The sequence below is a fragment of the Protomyctophum bolini genome, assembly GCF_963924005.1.
Source record: "Protomyctophum bolini genome assembly, chromosome: 1".
Taxonomy (NCBI): Eukaryota; Metazoa; Chordata; class Actinopteri; order Myctophiformes; family Myctophidae; genus Protomyctophum; species Protomyctophum bolini.
The window spans coordinates 15,115,781-15,137,203 of NC_137862.1; the positions used below are offsets into that span (position 1 = coordinate 15,115,781).

General features: G+C 43.8%; 1 protein-coding gene across 2 annotated transcripts in view; it reads right to left on the minus strand.

The window, feature by feature from the left end:
- Positions 1 to 21,423, minus strand: part of kif13ba (kinesin family member 13Ba) — an 80,683-nt gene that overhangs the window by 17,766 nt on the left and 41,494 nt on the right. For both annotated transcript variants that reach the window (XM_080766332.1, XM_080766331.1), the window contains exons 10-28: positions 18,341 to 18,453; positions 17,892 to 18,003; positions 17,328 to 17,540; positions 16,029 to 16,139; positions 15,665 to 15,799; positions 15,395 to 15,525; positions 14,989 to 15,075; positions 14,074 to 14,264; positions 12,896 to 13,181; positions 11,898 to 12,060; positions 11,273 to 11,419; positions 7,709 to 7,858; positions 7,185 to 7,307; positions 6,241 to 6,414; positions 4,936 to 5,093; positions 2,114 to 2,246; positions 1,354 to 1,539; positions 1,133 to 1,232; positions 487 to 613 (exon numbers count right to left, since the gene is read on the minus strand). In XM_080766332.1, the coding sequence (XP_080622458.1) occupies positions 487 to 613; positions 1,133 to 1,232; positions 1,354 to 1,539; positions 2,114 to 2,246; positions 4,936 to 5,093; positions 6,241 to 6,414; positions 7,185 to 7,307; positions 7,709 to 7,858; positions 11,273 to 11,419; positions 11,898 to 12,060; positions 12,896 to 13,181; positions 14,074 to 14,264; positions 14,989 to 15,075; positions 15,395 to 15,525; positions 15,665 to 15,799; positions 16,029 to 16,139; positions 17,328 to 17,540; positions 17,892 to 18,003; positions 18,341 to 18,453 (2,840 nt within the window). The remainder of the gene's footprint in view (positions 1 to 486; positions 614 to 1,132; positions 1,233 to 1,353; positions 1,540 to 2,113; positions 2,247 to 4,935; positions 5,094 to 6,240; positions 6,415 to 7,184; positions 7,308 to 7,708; positions 7,859 to 11,272; positions 11,420 to 11,897; positions 12,061 to 12,895; positions 13,182 to 14,073; positions 14,265 to 14,988; positions 15,076 to 15,394; positions 15,526 to 15,664; positions 15,800 to 16,028; positions 16,140 to 17,327; positions 17,541 to 17,891; positions 18,004 to 18,340; positions 18,454 to 21,423) is intronic.

Sequence of the window (21,423 nt, forward strand, 5' to 3'; positions counted from 1 at the left end):
TTCTGACATTCCATATGTAGATCCTCTTTGATGTCTCCATATTGACTGATACCCGTCCATATTTATTAGTGCAGCCGCGCCCAGCAGCCGGCGAAAATTCGTTCTCAACAGGCCCTACCCTTATTTATCCATATATGGAGCTGACCTGCTCTGACATTCCATATGTTGATCTGACCTCATCAAACCCTGTATACTTAAGATACACTCCATATATGGCCAGTAGAGAATTCATTCCACATGTTGATCTGACCCCCTATACCAAAGCGACAGCTCTCGCCCAGCAGTCTGATGTCACTCAGGCAGATGCGTGCACGTGACCTCGCCCTTCTCACCCTCAGGCGTCTTACTGGTAGACTAACTATGCAAACTGGGTTATTAGAATATACAGTAGCCACCTTAATGGGTCAAACTAGCACTGTGGATTCTGCTGAAAACATACAGATCAGATACACAGTTAGAGACAGAGACAGACAGACAGACACTTACCACTCAGCAGGAGCTCCAGGGATCCCACTGCCTGCAGAAGGAACCATGACAGAGTTTCTCTCCTCTGTCAGCGTCAGACGCCACTCCAATAACTGAGCTTCTCTCTCCACATCGTCCTCTGTCTTCTCTGTGCAGCATCCAACACAATGGAACCAGACAGGTTAGCATCCAACACAATGGAACCAGACAGGTTAGCATCCAACACAATGGAACCAGACAAGTGCTGTTACATCATGTGCTCCTAATACACACCAACACTGAGACACCGCCTGGCGTGCTAAGTGAGAGAGTCGCCGTGCCGAAGGGGTGAAACCATCTTTTTCTATCCGACTGGTTATACTGTACAATTAAATCATGAGCATGTTCATTATTAGTATCGTTACGAAAAATCACACCCGTGTGAACAGAGTAGTGCAACTCCCCCCCCCCCCCCTTTCTCTCTCTCTCTCATTAGCAGGCAACAGTCTGTCAGCACTGTCTCTCTCTCTCTGTTTCTGCATGGCACTACTGGTGCTCATACATACATAGGTGAACGTCACGGACTTTGCTGGTTGTAGGAGTGGTTGCACCACTCAAAAACAACATGAAAACAGGTCTGCGACCCAATGTTTCGGAAACACTGTTCTATGGTGTGTGTGTGTGTTACCTGTCTTGCAGACCAGGGTCTGCAAATGTTGGTCTAGGTATTCTTGTCTCTTGGTGAGAGCCTCCAGCCACTGACGTCTCAACCGCTCCAAATCATGCTCCTACCACACACACACACACACACACACACACACACACAGTAAAGTACCGATAGACAGGCAGAGGACTAATTTCACTCTGGAAGGAAGACACATGCATGCACATGGCGAGCATCCCTCTGACCTGGTAGCTGTCCATGTCGTCTGCTTCCTGTGGCCCTGCAGGCTCTGTGGCTCTGCTCTGGTTGAGCCTGGACTGTCTGATCTCCACACAGCCCACAGACACGGCCAGCAGCACCTCCGCTATGAGCGGCATGGTCCCAGAGTCCTGCACCGAAAGCACCTCCACCTGGATGCGACGGGACTGACCCTGCATGGTTTGGAGAGAGAGGAAGACATGCCTTTACCATCAATTTGGTCATCCTTTCCTGATTTGGCAGCCATCTAAAAATATTTAGTTCCAGGGACCCCCCAGAAGCAAAGATTTTAGTTAAAAATGGTTGATTTGAAAAAAATATATATATATATATTCAAGATTTGCACACATTTTGTGCAAATCTTTCTTCTGGCTCCCAAACTATGGAATTAACTCCCTATTGAAATTAGAACTGTAGACTCACTCCCAATTTCTATGTGTGTTTCAATGTTTCATTATTATTGATATTCTTTGGATGTTCTATTGTTAGACTGATGATTGGTTTAACTATGATCCTAGACCTACTGTAGATGACTATTTCTATGCATTTGATGTATTGCCTTGTGTTGTCCTTGCTTACTCTAAATCGCTCTGGATTAAGCGTGTCTGTTAAATGTCTAAATTGTAACGTTCATATAATTCATTCACACGTAGTAGCGCTGCTCTGTAACCAAATGTGGTTTGTGGCTAATTAAGTAACTATAAAGTATAAACACGCACACGCAAGCGTACATACACACACACACACCTGCCGTAATTGAAAAATGCCTCCAGTGCGGATGTCTCTAGCAGGTACGACCTCCACAGGGACAAAGTCTCCGTTCTCATTGATCTCCAGGATTTGAACCCACATCTCGAGGCGCCGCGTTACCTCGCTCCACCTGCAGGGGGAGACAATGTCAGACTGACGTTTCAGTCAATTCTCTTTTACATTTCTCCATTAATCTGTAGGGCCCCAAATCACACCTTAGAAAGCACGAGTGTCCATTTCAAACAAAGTGTTTTTTGACTGGGGAGTCATATTTTGAGAGCAGCAACTGCCTGTCATAATTTCCCTATCTAATTATTGGACAGTATGTTGATATTACATTTGTATTCACCTTAAAGGCCCCAAATCACACCTTAGAAAGCATGAGTGTCTAATACTTGCTATGCATCCCAAATAAGCTTTATAATGCGTCATGATAAAGGTTGTGATTATTTACTATATATTATTATAAATGTTTATCAGAAATTGATATTGTCCTTTTTTACAATGAGTTATAAACATGGAATACATAGCAAGTTATGAAGTATTATAAGTAGTATAATTATTAAATAGTATTAGTCATTATAATAAAGTTTATAAGGTTATAAAGTATTATGATTATCTATGAGCGCTTAAAATAAAATATAATTATACATGTTTATGAGAAGATAAGATCTTATAAGTGTGTTCATAATGTGTTATAAACATGGGATGCATAGCAAGTGTTCTTTATTATCAATAAATTGGTTTATAGCCTTCCTCTTATCAAAATATAAACTAATCTAAATCTACTGTCATGTAACATTTGTGTATTAGAGCAAGGGTGTTTGAGCTTGACAGAATTTTTAACTTGTATGCTTCAATGACACGTACATTTTAACCATGTGTAATGCTCAAAACAAAGCAATGCAGTGTAGCATATAAATAAATTCATACTAGAATATTTATCAAATTAAACCAAGACATACTGTATGGTACCTCTTCTACTTTCCACCTAATGTACCGTTTGTAACTTTTACTAAAGTCACGTCATCTTATTTCTTTCATTCTTACTAATTATTTTTAGGGATACTGTTTAACTCATGCGACATATTTTAGATTTGTCTTGTGACTCTTGTTCTCGAACTTGGTTTGGCAACACCCCAAATTCACGGAGGGTAAATACAATAATCTGAATTATGAACTGTATGAGGTGGCCTTACACTACAAGATTTTTAACGATCGTAAACTAATTTGAAATCTGGTACCATCACACACTACAGGATCATTTTACAAGATAATCTTAGCAGATAATCTTACAGTACGTTTTAACAGCGGGAGACCAACAGCGAGTGTCGCTTGAATTTCATTGGCTATCGCCCAATCGGCCACTATCGCCGAGCGACGTCGCCCAAAAGATGAATTATTTTTATCTTTTCGGCCGACGTTACGCCTGTTCGCCTGCTATCGCCTCCATCGCCAGTAGTTGCCGGGTCCCATTGACAAATAATGCACTTCCGGGAAATTCGTCTGGCTGTCGCCCGCTGTTAAAGCGTACTGTTAGGGCATCACACACAAGATTCTATCCAGATTCTCAGGCTTGCCCGAACACAGCAATAACTAGAACTGCACTCTGCCGAGTGCATACTTGCTTGTTGCACACTAGTAGGCCATAAATGGCCTACTAGTGCGCAAGCAGAGCGCGCAAGTACTTTCGACCGCTGGAAACTATCACATCTCAGTATCTCTGTGAAGGAACGTTTGAAATGTATAATCATTACGTGTAACTATTTGCTACCTAACTACTTTTTTACAGAAAAATTTATCATTGATATGTGATGAAAAAAAAGGTATATAAACTGAATTAAAATATATTATACAGTATAATTATTTTATTACTTTAGTACTATAGTGATATTAATACTAAATCATGATCAGAGTAATATGTGTCTCTAACTTCAATTTCTGTAATAATACTTTCAAATTTGTTGAAATATACATGATCTAAAATACTTCCGAAATCTGTAGTTGGATTTGTATCTCAGTGATGACGTAAGAGAAATGGTCATCTGTGTAATCTGGTCCCACCAGATACCACATTACGTCATCGTTGAGAGCTGGGACCAGAGTACACGGTGTGTATATGTATGACTAGCTCTCAGTGATGACGTAAGAGATATGGTAAGAGATATGGTCATCTGTGTAGTTGTAATTTGATTAGCAGTATACTGTGGTTACTTGGTTCCAAAAAGTGAAGACAAGTTTTCTTCAACGGTAAATCTGTGCCTGGTTTGCTGGGACTAGTTACAACATTACGTCATCCTTGAGAGAATACATGGTGTGTATATGACGTAATGTTGTAACTTGTAACTTGTAACTAGTCCCAGCAAACCAGTCACAGACTGTATGTAGTTGTTCTAGTTACAACTACATACAGAGTATGTAGTTGTAATTTGATTAGCAGTATACTGTGGTTACTTGGTTCCAAAAAGTGAAGACAAGTTTTCTTCAACGGTAAATCTGTGCCTGGTTTGCTGGGACTAGTTACAACATTACGTCATCCTTGAGAGAGTACATGGTGTGTATATGACGTAATGTTGTAACTTGTAACTTGTAACTTGTAACATTACGTCATATACACACCATGTACTCTCTCAAGGATGACGTAATGTTGTAACTAGTCCCAGCAAACCAGGCACAGATTCACCGTTGAAGAAAACTTGGCTTCACTTCGAAGAGACCAAGCGAAACGATTACTTGCGCGCTCTGCTTGCGCAAGTAATAAATATTAACAGTTTACAGTACACGCACGCATACGTGTGTGTGTGTGTGCGCGTGCGTACCTGTCCCTCAGTGTGCGCGTCTTGGCCTGGATGATGCTCAGGTCCCATAGAGCAGGGTTCCTGCCAGGGTCAGCCTGCCGGTGACCATACACCTCAATGGCCACTGCTCCCTCCGTCAGGTACTCTATCAGCTCCTCTGTCACCGTCACCGCCAGCTCCTATCAGAACCAGACACACATTCTACAACGTTAGATATGTTGCCATATTTCTACGACATTGTGGTATATATACGCTAATTGTGTTCCGTAATCTGTGGTTCCCTAATCTGCCCCAGTCAGTGTGGTTTCTGGTCTAGAGGGGCGGATTCTAATTTGATGGCAAAAACAGGTGAATCCTATTGGTTCCGTTGAATCTTCTGAAATAATTAAAAATAATTGTTTTATATTTAGTTGTATTTTAAGTTTTTTTACAGTTTTTCCTTATACTGTCTTGTAAAATGTTTTCATATTATGTAATGTATTTTTATGTGTGGACCCCAGGAAGAGTAGCTGCTACTAAGGTAGTAGCTAATGGGGATCCAAATAAACAATAAACTTTAAAGTATATAGGAAACCAAAATAAGGGATTTTTACTAGGTGGAAATCTAGAAGGCTACGATTCGATTATAAATCCTTTATCGATGCATCACGATGCATGTCGCTTCCAATACAAAGTGCTTTCTAATGATACATTTACTTCCATTATCTTTCATTGCACTACAAAACAAAAATCACACCTGTGTGAAGTGAGGGGCACTCTTATCATCATACGTCACATTCCGTGCTCAACCAATAAAATCATCACAAATGTCATTCCGGCCAATCACTTTTGGCGTCTTCACTTTTCTGTACTCACTTTTATCTTCAATGTTTGTGTTTACACAAACCCGGAAAAGTTGGGCATAGGAGGGGCTAGCGCCCCTCAAAAATTGCACAACGTGCAAAATTATAAATATAGTTTTTGAGGGGCGCTAGCCCCTCCTATGCCCAGCTTTCCGGGTATGTTTAAACACAAACATTGACCCGTGATTGGCTGATCACCCCATAGCGATGATTTGATTGGCTGAAAAAGTGAGGGCAGAAAAATGAAGACAGAAAAGTAGGGGACGCAAATTGTGATTGGCCAGAATGACATGATGTATCATATCGTCATAGTATGATGTTAAGAGCGACACTCACTTCACACATTTGTGAATCGATTCATAATCGTCCATGTCCGCATCGCGATTAATCTATGAATCAATTTTCATTTTCCACCCCTAATATTTACTCACAACCCCTAAAAATTCGTCCACGATCCGCATAATGATCCCATGGCAGCTCTCACCTTACAGCTGTCAAACACCACCATACAGTGGGGGTCTTTGCTGCTGGGGGAGGAGGCGGAGGGGTCCACCTCGGGGGCCACTATGATGGGCTCCGGCTGGTCCCAGAACGAGTACTGACAGAAGACGAAGTTGGACAGGTACTGGGGGAGACCTGTGGCCTGGAGGATCTTAATCTGGACAGGAGACACAGTGAAGAACACAACTCAACCAACAGAAGAACAGGTACTGGGGGAGACCTGTGGCCTGGAGGATCTTAATCTGGACAGGAGACACAGTGAAGAAGCTGTCTGTCTGTACCCTTATAGTAATGTTCATACTGTATGTGCTCTTTTTAAGTGGTGCAAACCACTTCAACATCCAGCTTACAGCTCCGTGTACCGTGGTACGTACGTACGTACGTACGTACGTACGTACGTACGTACGTACGTACGTACGTACAATGAGCATGAGTGGTGTGCGCATGCGTGCGCGTGCACACCCGCACCCGTGTGTGTAGTGCCATGCATGTGCGCGTGCACCACTGGTGTGAGGCTAAAATACAGCCATCCTTGCTCTAGAAAGCACCAATATTTCCATCTAGACCACCGGATTATCAGCAAAGACCTCCGAAAATTGCGCTAATTGACCAAACCACAGAGAGCTCCGTAGATTAGGACTTATTCAGCTTTTAGTCTGCCTGTATAATGGGAGGTGGACGGCAGCGCGTCCATAATAAAGCTAATCTAACGGAGCAGAGAGAGAGATAGAGAGAGAGAGAGAGAGAGAGAGAGAGAGGGGGGGGAATTGCACCACTTGGTTCACACAGGTGTGTTTTTGTATTGTTGCTTGTTTTATGCACAGGGACTACGAATCAACATATAAATAAATAAATATTGTTGAAAGTACGCAGTGAAGAACGGTGCTTTTGGTTTGTGTGTGTACAGTATGTGTGTATCTCTCCTACCATGCAGACCAATTTGCGATCCTGCATTTCTCCGTCTGGGCTATTGTCGTCCTCTCCTCCAGCCATTCCGTCATCGAAGCCTCCTGCCACTCTCACCACCTCCACGTGGAGGCGTCCCGCCACCTGACACCAGGAGACAAATCAAACGGGACCTTAAAAGGAATCAATTGAAAAGATTCATCCAGGCATCCCATCTTCAACCAACAGCTCCACCAGAGAGCTCCAGACTCCAGGCTTTGCCACTGTGGAGCTGCTATTGAAAAGCAATGAAAAGATTGCTCATTGTATATAACGCTGCTAAAGAATCAATAATAGTTTGGGTGGCTTTTCACTGAAAAATCCATTGTGCATTTTTACATTCTCCGACTTAGATTAACACCATCGCAAGTGGTTGACTGACCAAGGGTTGACACTGAAAAATATAGAATTGGTAAGTCGTTTGGCTCAATGGTTGATGGAATTAACAGCCTTGTACGGAATGTACGCTGTGTGTAGCAGGGCTCCTAAGTGCAGCGTATGCGTACCTCCCCCTTCTGGTTGATGATGGGAACAGCATACTGCAGCTTGACGTCGTAGAAGAGACAGGACAGGAAGACGTTGGCCACGCCAATCAGACTGTGGTTCTCCTGCTCGTCGAAGAACGGGTCGGCACGGCGGAAGTACGAACGCATCACCTAGAGGACGGACGGACACAAGGTCTGAGGTGAATATAATACACATCACCTAGAGGACGGACAGACAGACACAAGGTCTGAGGTGAATATAATACACATCACCTAGAGGACGGACGGACACAAGGTCTGAGGTGAATATAATACACATCACCTAGATGACGGACGGACACAAGGTCTGAGGTGAATATAATACACATCACCTAGAGGACGGACAGACACAAGGTCTGAGGTGAATATAATACACATCACCTAGAGGACGGACAGACACAAGGTCTGAGGTGAATATAATACACATCACCTAGAGGACGGACGGACACAAGGTCTGAGGTGAATATATACAGACTTTAGACCAGTGGTTCCCAAAGTGGGGTCCGGGGGTCCTTGAGGGGGTTCCAGGGGGTCCCCAGCTAAATGATAGTTAGGAACAAAATGGACTCTTATGGGTCTGTAACTCTGAGAGTGTACAAATGGAACCAAATGGATTTGTACACTCTCAGAGTTAGAAAAGCCATTAAATGGGGGTCTGTAGACGAATGCATGTCAAACTGGGGGTCCTTGAAATTAAACGGGTTGAGAATCACTGCTAGAGCCGTAAAAATCTTCTCTTATGGAGGTCCCTGGCATATCTTTTCAAATGGGGGTCCGCGGGCTAATTAATGTCAATTTGACATGAAAAGGTTTGGGAACCACTGCTTTAGACACGCTGGCACCAGTGTTGATTCCGTAGAATAAAAACTAAGCTATGATGACAAAAATTAACTAAATATACTGACAATTTCATCAGGAAATAACAAACATACAAACACAAATGTTAGGGCAGAAGAGATCCAGTAGAACGAAAAGACAAGTAATTTTGTGTTTGGTTGTGCTAGGGTGTTGCGCTCTGAAAATAGCAGATATACAAGCTCACAGTCACAACACGTGCTTGTAGATCGGCTATTGTCAGCATGCAACCATGTGTAAAATTTGCCATTGGGATCCCATCAAGGCCAGCCATAATACATTATAAGTCGACTAAAATCTTATATATAGATAAGATAGACTCCTGCACCCTGGCTGATACAGACAATAAGCCTCTCTGACTTACAGTCAACAATAGTTTTCACATCTGCAATCCGTGCAGTGCATTTGCATGAGATAAGCAAAGCCTGTATTTGACTCAAATTCCCGTCTATCCGCCTGGATAAGTGGATCATATGATTGATGAGAGCATTCAGTTTAACTGCTGTGTTGGGGTGAACCACGTTACTAAAAGCAATTTGACAAAATGGTGCACAACCACACTGTTCAGTCAAATATTCACAACAACCTCTTGCGGTGCCTGTGCTGTATGTACTGGACTTTGAGAATAAATGTCAATTCATGCTTTGAGAGACAAGTGTCGACCGACAAGTGGCACATCGCCTCTCAACGTTACCGACTGCGATTTGTTGACATGAGAATGTTGCCACAAAATGTAAACAAGCAAATGGATGTTGTATCATCCCAGCCAATCAAGAATACGCAAAATGTGCAACCTTTTGTACGGTACGGTGCCTTTTCTGTTGTAGCCCCCAAACTATGGAACGCACTCCCCTCCCACGTCAAATTGAGACTTTTAAATCTCGCCTAAAGACCCACTTCTATACCTTGGCTTTTAACCCCGCTGAGTTCCTTCGGTCCTTGTATATGTTTTTTCTCACTGTGATGCTATTGCTTTTCTGTTGTTTTTCTGTAATGTGTCTCAGTTGTTTTCACTGTTTGTACTTTGTTTTCTCGCTGTTGTTATTCTGTGTGGTAGCTTTAGTGCATTTGTTTTTATTTTTCTCCTGTACAGCACTTTGTAAACTCTGAGTTTTGAAACGTGCTATATAAATGAAGTGGATTGGATTGGTACACAACGCTGTCGGCAGAGGTCCACCGCAATCCATTCTGTCCTTTTGACGTCACAACACGTCCGTTAGGGCTGTCAGAACGAATTTCATAATATGAAAGAAATTCGAATATTAAAAAAAATATATATATTCGAAAGCTAAAATTGCCATTCGAATGGAGCTTTTATCATTTATTAATTCTATTTAATATTTTTATTTTGTTTTATGTTATTTTATCCGCTCACTAAATGTATTGAGTAACGAATCTACCGCTGTGAAATCTCCCATCTGCACGCACGCACACACGCGCGCCTCGTCACCTCCTCCCTCCTCTGCACGCATGCACACACGCACAGTCGCACAGCGCGCTGCAACTAAGAAGAATCACTCACATGTTTTATTAGTACCGTCGAGTCTGTCGCAAATTGTGGACAGTTTGAAAATGCGGGTCCTACGTGCATTAAACCATTAACGTTGGTCCGGCTGGTTTCATTTTGTCCTACGCGATTACGTGAATCAGCATGGCTGCGCCTGCAGTAGGCTATTACCAAAACAAACACATGGTAGCCTACTTTTGTGTTGCACACGGGAAAGCAACTGAAAACGACCATGGATATATTAAAGACAGTTCCCCTGTGCTGCTGTGCACAGCGGAGATAATGCAAAACTCCAGGTACGAACCAAAACACTGACTGTCTGAAGCTGATCATCCACGACTAACTATCTCCAGACTATAGTCCTGCAGTCCCGCAATGAAGGAAAGACAATCTCGCCTCTCACTATAGTCCACTACAATGCCATTCTAGCCTTAAAACCTACATTTATGTGTTATTCAACAATTACTTTAGCGCAAAATATAGGCTTCTTCTTCATTGCTATTTACTAATGATGGCCTGTTCATCGTGACAGCATTCTGTTTAAAAAGAAAAAAGAAAATGTCCTGTTCATGATTCCTGACTAGCCTAAGCCTACTCACTACTCAGACTATACTGTATCAGAAGTATACAACGTTCACTGTAAAATGCATTTGCACTATAGACAGACAACAATCTTACCGTGCTGAGTGCACTGTGCTCAATAAAACAACAGTTTAAACGCTATTTTGTGCTGAAAACCATTATTACATGGGCTGCTTTGTCGTTTGGAAGGGGGGCCCCTCTAGTGGACAGAACGTGCATCGTCAATCTGTGTATTATTATAGGCTAAATATGAGCTAAAATAACAATGTAAATATTCGAATATTTTCGAAAATTACAAATAATGAAGCAATGAAATTCGAATTGGATTATAGAGGTGAACTGACAGCCCTAACGTCCGTCAACATGTCAAAACGTAAATTGGCCTTAAGCAGTGTTGATTTCGTTGACTAAAACTATGACCAGGTGATCCCCAGCAAAAGCAGTTAATGTAGCATCACAATAATTTCATCCACTTTATCCATTATGCTGAAAAATGTTTACAGAAATCTTTTCAGATGGGGGGACGGGTGGGGGGGGACGGACGAATACATATCAATTTAGGGGGTCCTTGGCACGACAGAGTATGAGAATTGCTGACTTACAGGGTTATCGTCGTCATAGTCCTTCCACTCCTGGTACAGTTCTCTCATGTCCACCAGCCTGTTCTCCATCTTCTCCAGAGCCCAGATCTGTTTGCCTTTCCCTTTACGTCTGACCTGCACGGCTGGCTCGCTCAGCACCGCATCACGCTACACAGACACAGACACAGACACAGGCACAGACACAGACACAGACACAGGCACAGACACAGACACAGACACAGACACACAGTTGAATAGCTGAGGAAACCTACACCCAAGAGGAATATCATGGAGCATCCCTATACTTTTGGTCGAAGAGGTTTGGTGGTAGAGGAAACGAAGAACAGACCAAGGTTTTAAGGGGATAACTGAAAACACACATTCATATTAATCCAACTTAACGCTACACATTGATAGTGCTGTCAAGTGTGTGTATGACGCTATTTATGTATATGAAAAGGTCTCTGTTAAGGGGTCCTTGGCCTGAAAAACGTTGAGACCCCTGTCATAGAGTATTTGTAAATACATGGACATCTACTATATAATAGTTTGGTGTTTGTTTGGTTTGTGTGTGTGTGTGTGTGTGTGTGTGTGTGTGTGTGTGTGTGTGTGTGTGCGTGCGTGCGTGCGTGCGTGCGTGCATTACCTTGCGATTGGCATTGAGGTTGGCAGCAGGGATCTGCAGGGTGACTCTGTACTCGGTGCGTTTGTCCAGCTCCTCTGCGATGAAGCCAGCTTCCTGAACCAAAAGATTGGCGCGGACAATCTGCTCTTTTAACTTCCTCAGACTCCTCGTCAAAACCACCTCCCTGCAGGGGAGAGAGAGAGGTGACAGGGAGAGAAGCGGAGGGTTACTCTTAGGGCTGGGTGCAATAGAGAGAGGTGACAGGGAGAGAAGCGGAGGGTTACTCTTAGGGCTGGGTGCAATAGAGAGAGGTGACAGGGAGAGAAGCGGAGGGTTACTCTTAGGGCTGGGTGCAATAGAGAGAGGTGACAGGGAGAGAAGTGGAGGGTTACTCTTAGGGCTGGGTGCAATAGAGAGAGGTGACAGGGAGAGAAGCGGAGGGTTACTCTTAGGGCTGGGTGCAATAGAGAGAGGTGACAGGGAGAGAAGCGGAGGGTTACTCTTAGGGCTGGGTGCAATAGCCGCCATATCGCATTTTCTTTTTAATTAACCCATTTAGGCCTGACCTCAAAAATTAAAAAAAATATTCTAAATCCTCCAGTTTTCTGAAATAAATATTTTCACGATTTTTCAAAAATAGCAGAACTACAAGCTACCACTCGGTGGCGCGCTATGAGCTTGTAGATCAGCTATTTTTCAATGGCTAAATTATAACATAATGTTTAAAACACCAAAAGGGGTTCACGCACAAAATGGGTTAAGAATGTTTATCCCACAATTTTTCACCCGGTGCCAATTGCCTAAACTGTAATCCTGGGTGCTTACTCTACCTCTGCCAACCTGGGGAGAGCCCCAAACTGAGCTCATGCTTCCTTCAATGCATGAGGAGTGAGCCTCTTATATTATTATCATTATAACGATTATTATCCTCCCTGACCTCCCACCCCCTGACAGACAGTGTCCTGAGCTCTCCATAAGTCCCACCCCCAGACAGACCGACAGACAGACGGTGTGCTGACCTCTCCTCGCTCCACTGTCTCAGTCTGCTCTGGGCGCTGACCGAGTGTGACATGCCTCCGCTGCTCAGTCTCTCCAGGCTGCGGTACTGAGGCTGCCCGGCTGCAGGCTGGCCTCCTGGCGGTGGCGCTGTGGCACTCTGGGAGAAGGACTGGCGGTCGCCGGGCTGCAGCTTCTTGCGGAGCTGCTGGAGCTCCTGTTCGTACATGAGCCTCTGTCGCTCCAGCGCCATGCGTTTCTCCTCCTCATGCTGCCGCTCCAGGGACTGCAGCACTGCCTGCATGGGGTCTGTACGGGGAGAGGGGCGAGAGCAGGGTTTAACCCATTCTGACCTGAGATCAGATTCTAAAAATGTCTGTTTGAAAATGACAGTTTTCTGAAAAAGCAATGTTGTTCTTCGGTTTTTCTAAAATAGCAGACCTACAAGCTCGTAGTGCGCCACTCGCGGTATGAGCTTGTAGATCTGCTATTTTTAAATAGCTAAAGCATAACGTAATGCTAACACCAAAAGGGGTTCCCGCCTAAAATGGGTTAAGTCCGACCACCCACCCACCCAACCAACAATCCATCCATCCATCCATCCATCCATCCATCCACCCACACATGTCAGTGTTGAGTTTGACTTGACAGGACATTTTGATTTAAGCTCTTGAATCCCTCGACTAAATCTACAGTGTAATTACGAGCTTATAACGCGTCGCTCACGCTTAGATCTGCTATTTTCAGAGTGCAACACACAAACATAAATTGACTTTTAGTTTGGATCTCTTCTCCACTAGTCCCTCCTTAACATTTTAGTCCGTCTCTGTTGACGGAATTGTCAATACATTTAGCCTTAATTTTAGTCATCATAGCTTAGTTTCTATTTCGTTTTTGTCAATGAAAAAAGGTAGTCAACGAACATTTATCCTCATAGTTTTAGTCGACGAAATCAACACTGACGCAAGTTTCTATTTTATCATCCACCCATCTGTCTGTCTTCCATGTTTCCATCTATCAATCCATCCACCCACCATCCAGGTCACGTTTCTTTTTAACCGTCATCTACCCATTCATCTGTGTTTCTATCAATCCATCCATCATTTATGTTTCTATTTCTTCATCCACCCCTCCATTCATCCACCCATCCACCCATCCATCCATCCCTCCACCCATATGATGTATCTGAGCTTGTCCTCACCGTTGTGTCCGAGGGCTTTCATCATGACCTCCGTCTGAGCAAACTCATAAGAGAAGCTGACCTCACTGGACACCTCGCTGTTCGTGTCCCCGTCACCGTCCAGCTGCTCATTACTGCCACTCTTCTTCATCGGACCACCCTCGGCCTCCTCATCCTCCACCCCACGACCACGGCGCTTTGGTAGGTTGATCCTGGACAGACAGAGAGAGAGAGAGAGAGAGATATTGAGAAGAGAGTGGATGCTCATGTAGCAGAGTGGCTCACAACCTCAGCCTGATGACGTAAAAGTCTAATATCTCCTCTGAATCATAAGAATTATTTTTTGGCTTAGTCAGTGGTTAAGATGTTGGACATGACAGTTAATTCCTTTGAAATGTCATTTGTTTTTGACCAGAGGTAGAAGATAGTGGTGGGAGCTCTCATGTGTGACTTGGCCAACATGAAGTTTGACTCCGAAGTCCTGACATCACTCGCTCATCCCCTGGTTCACGGAAGTACTTTCTCTATGGAGAATGACATTAGGGGTCCTCTTAAAATTGTCGCATATACCATAATACCTGTAAGAACTGTGGTCCAAAAGTAAACAAACTGTCTCGGCGAAATGGTCGGGGAGGTGTCTCTGTATCGTTTACGACAGTCAGTCACTCATATTTGATACAGTGTTTCTAATGTAACTAATTCAGCAGCAGTGATATTAGCGTTTTCTCACAGTCAGTTGATTCTTCATATCCATATGAGTGCCGAGATGATTTGTTTATTTCTCAAACGCAGTTCTTATATGAGGCTATGATCTAAAATCCCCCCTATGTGGATTACCGATATTGACGTCAGACTTCGGTGCTCTATTCATGATAAAAAATAGATGAATTCCATCCCAGTGTGTAGTTAAAACATCTGTATTGAACAGAGATGTACCTGAAAAAATGGTTGTTTCCCCACAGGATTCTGTCTCCATGATGAAGCTGTTGAGCGCTGGTGACTGGAGAGCCGTTCACACACGTTCTAAAAACATACACACAAAATGATAAATAAATGGTAAATGACACATTTATTTAGCGCCTTTATCCAAGTTGCTTTGCATAGATTGGGCGAATTCGTATTTTGGCATCTGTAATGGCTGATTTGACTAGAGTTGCGGTACGGTGTGAGCATGACCGTAGTTTACCTGGAGTTGCGGTACGGTGTGAGCATGACCGTAGTTTACCTGGAGTTGCGGTACGGTGTGAACATGACCGTAGTTTACCTGGAGTTGCGGTACGGTGTGAGCATGACCGTAGTTTACCTGGAGTTGTGGTACGGTGTGAGCATGACCGTAGTTTACCTGGAGTTGCGGTACGGTGTGAGCATGACGGTAGCGTCGGCAGTGATGTTGATGACACAGTGCTCAGCCTGGATGCCCATCCCACACAGCTGGATGTCCTGAGAGTCTGCTGAACCCACCTTGGTGTGATCCTGGAACGCACAGCGTTACAAAACACACGTTCACTAACTGTACAGTGTTGTTCTGCTAAAACCTGATTGTGTAGTGTCCGGCTCATGGACTGTGTTTGTGTGTGTGTGTGTGTGTGTGTGTGTGTGTGTGTGTGTGTACCTTCAGATAGTAGACCAGCAGTTCATTGAGTGCAGGATCTGCATTGAGGTTTACCAGGAAACACTTGTCATCTCCCACTTTGATCCCTGAAGACTGGAGGGAGATACCCAGACTCTCCAACTGCTTTTGACGCTCCTACACACACACACACACACACACACACACACACACACACACACACACACACACACACACACACACACACACACACACAGAGTGAGCTGTGGCAACACTGGTCTCAGCAGCAACAGGAGGAGGATGTTATGGTACACACACAAAACGCAAAGGCTTATGGGACACTGGAAACGGATCAATGGAAAATAGAGAAACAGAACAGTATCTGTAATGACCATCCACGTTTTACCTGTGCTACCTCCTCCGTCTTGCGGAGTTTCTCCTCCCAGGTGACAGTCATCTCCTGGATTAGTTTCTCGGACTCCTCTAACCTCTCCTTCAAATCTGGAGCCTTCATAGACTGGAGGAGAGAAGAGGAACAGTACAAAACATATATTTTAATAAACGTATGTATGAAACAGGCTGTTAAGAAAGACACCTTGAACTGCTAAGAACTGAATATTATTGTCTCCCTACTTGTGCTACATAGTGTGCCGTTTTTATCTTTTCCTGTGGCATAATCCACATGTCCCATAATTAAGTTATTTTCTGTCTTTTTCTGGACTCCCTCTCTCTCTCTCTACACCCACTCAATTGCATTTCCCCCAATTGCACTTCTCCATTCAGAGAAGGATTATTAATATCCGCCACAAACTGGTAAATTATAGATGTGGCTGCAGTGTTTTTCTAGTCTGCCACCCACTTGGCCAGCTACTGTATCTGATCTATCTGGGCGGTGAAACGGCTAAACATCTCAAGAATTTGGGGATTTACCAGCCACAGGTCCTTATAAAGACTTAACATGTCTCAAGGGGAATAATATGAATTTAAGGACCTTCAATTGTGTTAGCTGTGAAGATGCTCGCCTCTGATGTGGGATCAACTCTACTTCCTACTGCAAGTGGTTTCTCGGTTTCCTTTCAGTCTCTCTTACACTGTCTCACTACCAACTTTCCAAAGTATCACTCACAGTACAATACCCTATTAAGTGCTTCAGATAACGATTTGACATCTGCAGATAACACAAATTTGGTCACAATATAATAAACAGTTTGATTTGATTCACAGGCCTACATTTGGTATGATACAGCTTGTGCTTGGTTACCTCAGTCATGTTATATTTAGAACTGCTCACAAACAAGCAAACCAAAATAAAAGCCTATATGACTTGGTCATAGTGTTCTAGTTGGCAGAGACCCATGGAGCAACATTCTCTTAAATTTAATTTGAGACGCTGTAAACGCAGAGTCAGCAGAGCACTGCACAGTAACTGAAATTAAAAGAGGGAGCTGAAAACGTGTGCAAATCTTTGAATATAATTATATTCTTTCACAGCGAACGTTTTTAACTCATATCTTTGCTTCTGGGGGGTCCCTGGAACAACATATTTTCAGATGGGGGTCGGCGGCCAAATACATATACATTTTGGGGTCCTTGATAAATAGTTTGGGATCCACTGACAGAGATGATTTAGAAGACATTTGTAGAATATGGACTCAGGTCTCAATGGGTAAATGTCCCATTGAGTAAATTCAGTGTCCTCTCTGACCTCGGCCTGTGTGAGCTGGTCTCGGAGCTTCTCCACCTCCTCGCGCAGCTCACGGATGATCCTGGCGTTGGGGTCCTCGTTGACCACGGCGTGGTTGACGATGCTCTTGGCACGGTCTGCGTAGCGTAGCGTGGACAGTGTCTCGTCGTAGTTGTCGGCCGAGGGGCTCACCGTGGCCACCATGGCCGTGCGGCTGTTCCCACCCAGGCTGTCCTGGTGACAGAGAGAGAGAGAGAGAGAGAGGAGGGTTTACTGTGTGCCGTCATGTCTGTACCAAAGCAGTACTCCACTACATCACAGAGAAACATTGTGTACTTTTACGCCACTACAAGTACATGAAAACCTTAGTTACTAGTTACTTTGTAGATTTGAATTATTATTACAAAACCATTTGAAAAAAGCAGATCTATAGCAGGCTATTCACAATATTTGTTATGCATTTTGAGCTTCTGCACAATGAGCACTTTTACTTGTGGTACTTTAAGTATATGTTGGTGTATTTCCACATTGCAGTACTGATAGTTTTACTAAATTAAAAAAATATACTGTACTGTGTGTTACTACCTTCAGCAGCCATGTCAGAACAGAGTCTCTGTAGGGAACAAACTTGTTCTTGTTCTTTCCTGCTCCCTGGTCAGCCAGGGCTGAGATCACCAGCCCTAGAGTAGTCAGAGACCTGACAAACACACACACACACACACACACACACAGGTTTGTCAACCACCTCGTGCAACAGTAATGCATCCACCATGATGCAGTAGAAAGCTATCGGGGACAAGATCAGTATTTGCTACTTATTTTTGCTCACCCCGCCCACTTTTAGCATTCCTTGGCTAATGGTTATGTAATGTAAATGCATGTGTTTCTGTGTGTCCATATGTATGTATGTCCATGCACTTGCATCGCATGCAATTTGAGTGAGTGTGTGTGTGTGTGTGTGTGTGTGTGTGTGCGCGCGTGAGTGCGTGCGTGCGTGCATGCGTGCGTGCAGGCGCGCATGCGTGCATGATTACTTGTTGATGTTGCTTCCTTCCTTGAGTCTCTCTCCTGCAGCTCCGGTCTTGGCTGCTCTCTCGCTGCCCGCCAGATCCACCAGACTCAACTTACTGACCTTCTCTCCACTCGTCTATACAGAGACAGAGAGAGACACAATTAACTTACATTTGAAGACAACTGACATTACACGCAACCAAATGTAATACATTACTATAGAGAGAAAGAATAAACAGAATGCACTTTGGTATTTATTTCATGACTGATCTGAAGACCGAGGGTTCTTAAACTCTTCAAGCTGCGACCCCACAAAATAATCATATTTGACTAGGTGTCCCAGATTGCGTTTTTTTTTAATCATGGCTCATAACATAAGCGTCGTTGGTTGCGGTTACAAAATTCATGCCTCGGGTGGTCCGCGATTCTCCCACGAGAGGATTGCATAGCCGTTTGCTAACTTCTAGGAGGGTATTTTTTGGCAGTTGAATATGGCACCTCACTGAATGGACTATACTATTACATAATACATAAAAACGCAAATAAATTCTGACAGTCAATGAGTTAACCGTCATGTACTGTAGTTAAACGACAGTATGTTGATTTGTTTACTGTTGAGTGAGAAAACAATAACAAGCTCAGATCATCTGGGGACCCCCCAAAATAATCTGGGGACCCCAATTTGGGAACCACTGATCAAGAACAGGGTTTGTTTGTACATCCTCGGAATGCTTATTGTTTGTTGAGGGGTGCTAGCCCCTCCTATGTCCAGCTTATGTGTGTGTGTGTGTGTGTGTGTGTGTGTGTGTGTGTGTGTGTGTGTGTGTGTGTGTGTGTAGATGTACAGTGCACTGCTAGTCAGGCTGTTGTACAGTACTGCTCATTAACCGCACACGCACACACACGTTCTGTGATTGGCATCCTGAATGCTCTGCAGGGGGAGGGGCAGATATGAAAAAGGAAGAGTGATATTAATGATGAGTTCACTGAGAACACACGATGAGAGAGAGAAACTGACAGCAATACTGTGTGTGTGTGTGTGTGTGTGTGTGTGTGTGTGTGTGTGTGTGCGCGCAGTGTATTTGGTGTGTGTGTGTGCGTGAATACAGGGGAGTCGGGGTGTGTGTGTGTCTGGAGGTCATGCTGAGTGAGAAAAGAGCAGGAAGATTACAGTGTGATGTGAAAACAAAGACTGCCCTTGTTCTGAGAGAGAGAGAGAGAGAGAGAGAGAGAGAGAGAGAGCGAGCAGGTGGGGGGTGTTACCATGTCTCTGCATGGACAGACAATGCAAAACAGTCATAAATTACATTTAATGCTCCAATGTCATGGTTTGCCGTGGACATTTCTGTGAAACTACTTGCATGTAGAATTTGCAATTATCAGTGTGAAGCAGGTGCGACCACTGCAGTGCTTTAATATGTTGGTGAGAAAGCACTCAGAAATGCAGTGTGGTGCATTCATGGAATTGATGGAGGATTGTGGTAGCACTGCAGAGCCCAGGAAACTATGATTATTACAGGAATATTTCTTCAATAACACGGGATGCCACATGGTGACCATTTGCCCAATCGAATATTCTAAAGCTCTGGCGATTAATAATCGATTTTTAAATCAATATCAGATCAAACTTTTAAGATTTAATATTATGCACATGCCATGGTCACATAACCATTATATGTTGAGTGCATGCTTTGATGGTTACAGTTTTATAATCAGTTTTGATGAGTAAACCTTTGTGGAGATCTTCTCAGTGCCATTCAGGATGGAAAATGAAATCCATTTGGATTTGGGGAGAAGTAGTTTCATAAGGGGCTGGTATGTATTACTTGATATAAAGAGAACATGTTCAGTTCACTAGTCTACACTCTAGTCTACACCTGCCTTCATTTCATCTGATTGTCTGTCTGGCAGGCACTTAACAAGCGATCGTTAACTGTGTCTGTTAGAGAGAGGGGCAGAGAAGAGTGGCTTTGCTCAACTAGATTTATACTTATATTCTCCACTCTGATGAAGGTACATGTTCGATATATCATGCAGCCTTACTTAATAGCCTATATTTTAACTATTAGATTATGAAATATTAAAATTAAAGAGATTTTGGGGACGGCAACACATAATCGAAAAATCGATTATTCGGCGGCATCCCTACGTGATATGAGGTCTTATTTGGTTGATGCAACAAACAAAAAAAGGAAATAATTCCCAATGCATTTTTCCCATAGACATTTCCAAACTTATTTATTTAAAGACCTTGGAGTATCCATGGGTCTACTCTCAATGTAATGATTTTGTGCTTATGATGACTGCATTGTCTGTCTTTTTAATATATATATATATATATACAGTATGTATGCCTGAGCTGTTTTCTCTCTCCCTCTCCCTCTCCCCCCCCCCCCCCCCCCCCAGTGGAGGGAACATGTTATTAATGTCATTACTCCTTATACAGTAACTAGACCAGCAGCAAAAAGCCACACTGGCCAAGAGACAGGCTACTTCACAATAGCCTGGTGGTGTGACGGTGACCTGACCCCTCGGCCTCCGTTACATTTTTGTCCCTTCTTTTCGCCCAGGGTCTGCTGCACTTGCCAGGCCCCAGGAGAGCAGCCACTGTTCCAGAGACAATATGAAGGACTTTGGGTAACAACTCATTTCGCCTTTTTTGTTGTCCATTGGACAAAAGTTGAGGATAGTACCTGGCTGGTAGCGTTTTCAAATCACCTCAGTCAAGGTCCCAAGCGAGCTCAGGCAATACCAGAAGGTGACATGAAAACACAGTGCACTGGCCTTTCTGTGTGGAGTTTGAATGTTCTCCCCGTGTCCCCTAGGGTAGGTACCCTCACAAAAAACATGCAGTAATCCTGGTCTCTAAACTGCCTCCCCCTGGCCGGGGCGCCTGATGAAGGGGAAAGGAACTGGTTGGAATAACGTGTTCCTGCCACGCGCTACGTCCAACCAGGGAAACTCCCCCCTGTCAGGTGTAAAGGAGCAACTTGGACACTCAGGCATGAAGGAAGCATGAGTTCAAGTCCGTTGCTCTCCCCAGGTTGGCAGAGGGTGTGTAGAGCCCAGGATCACATTAGATGATTGACACAGGGGTGAAAAATGG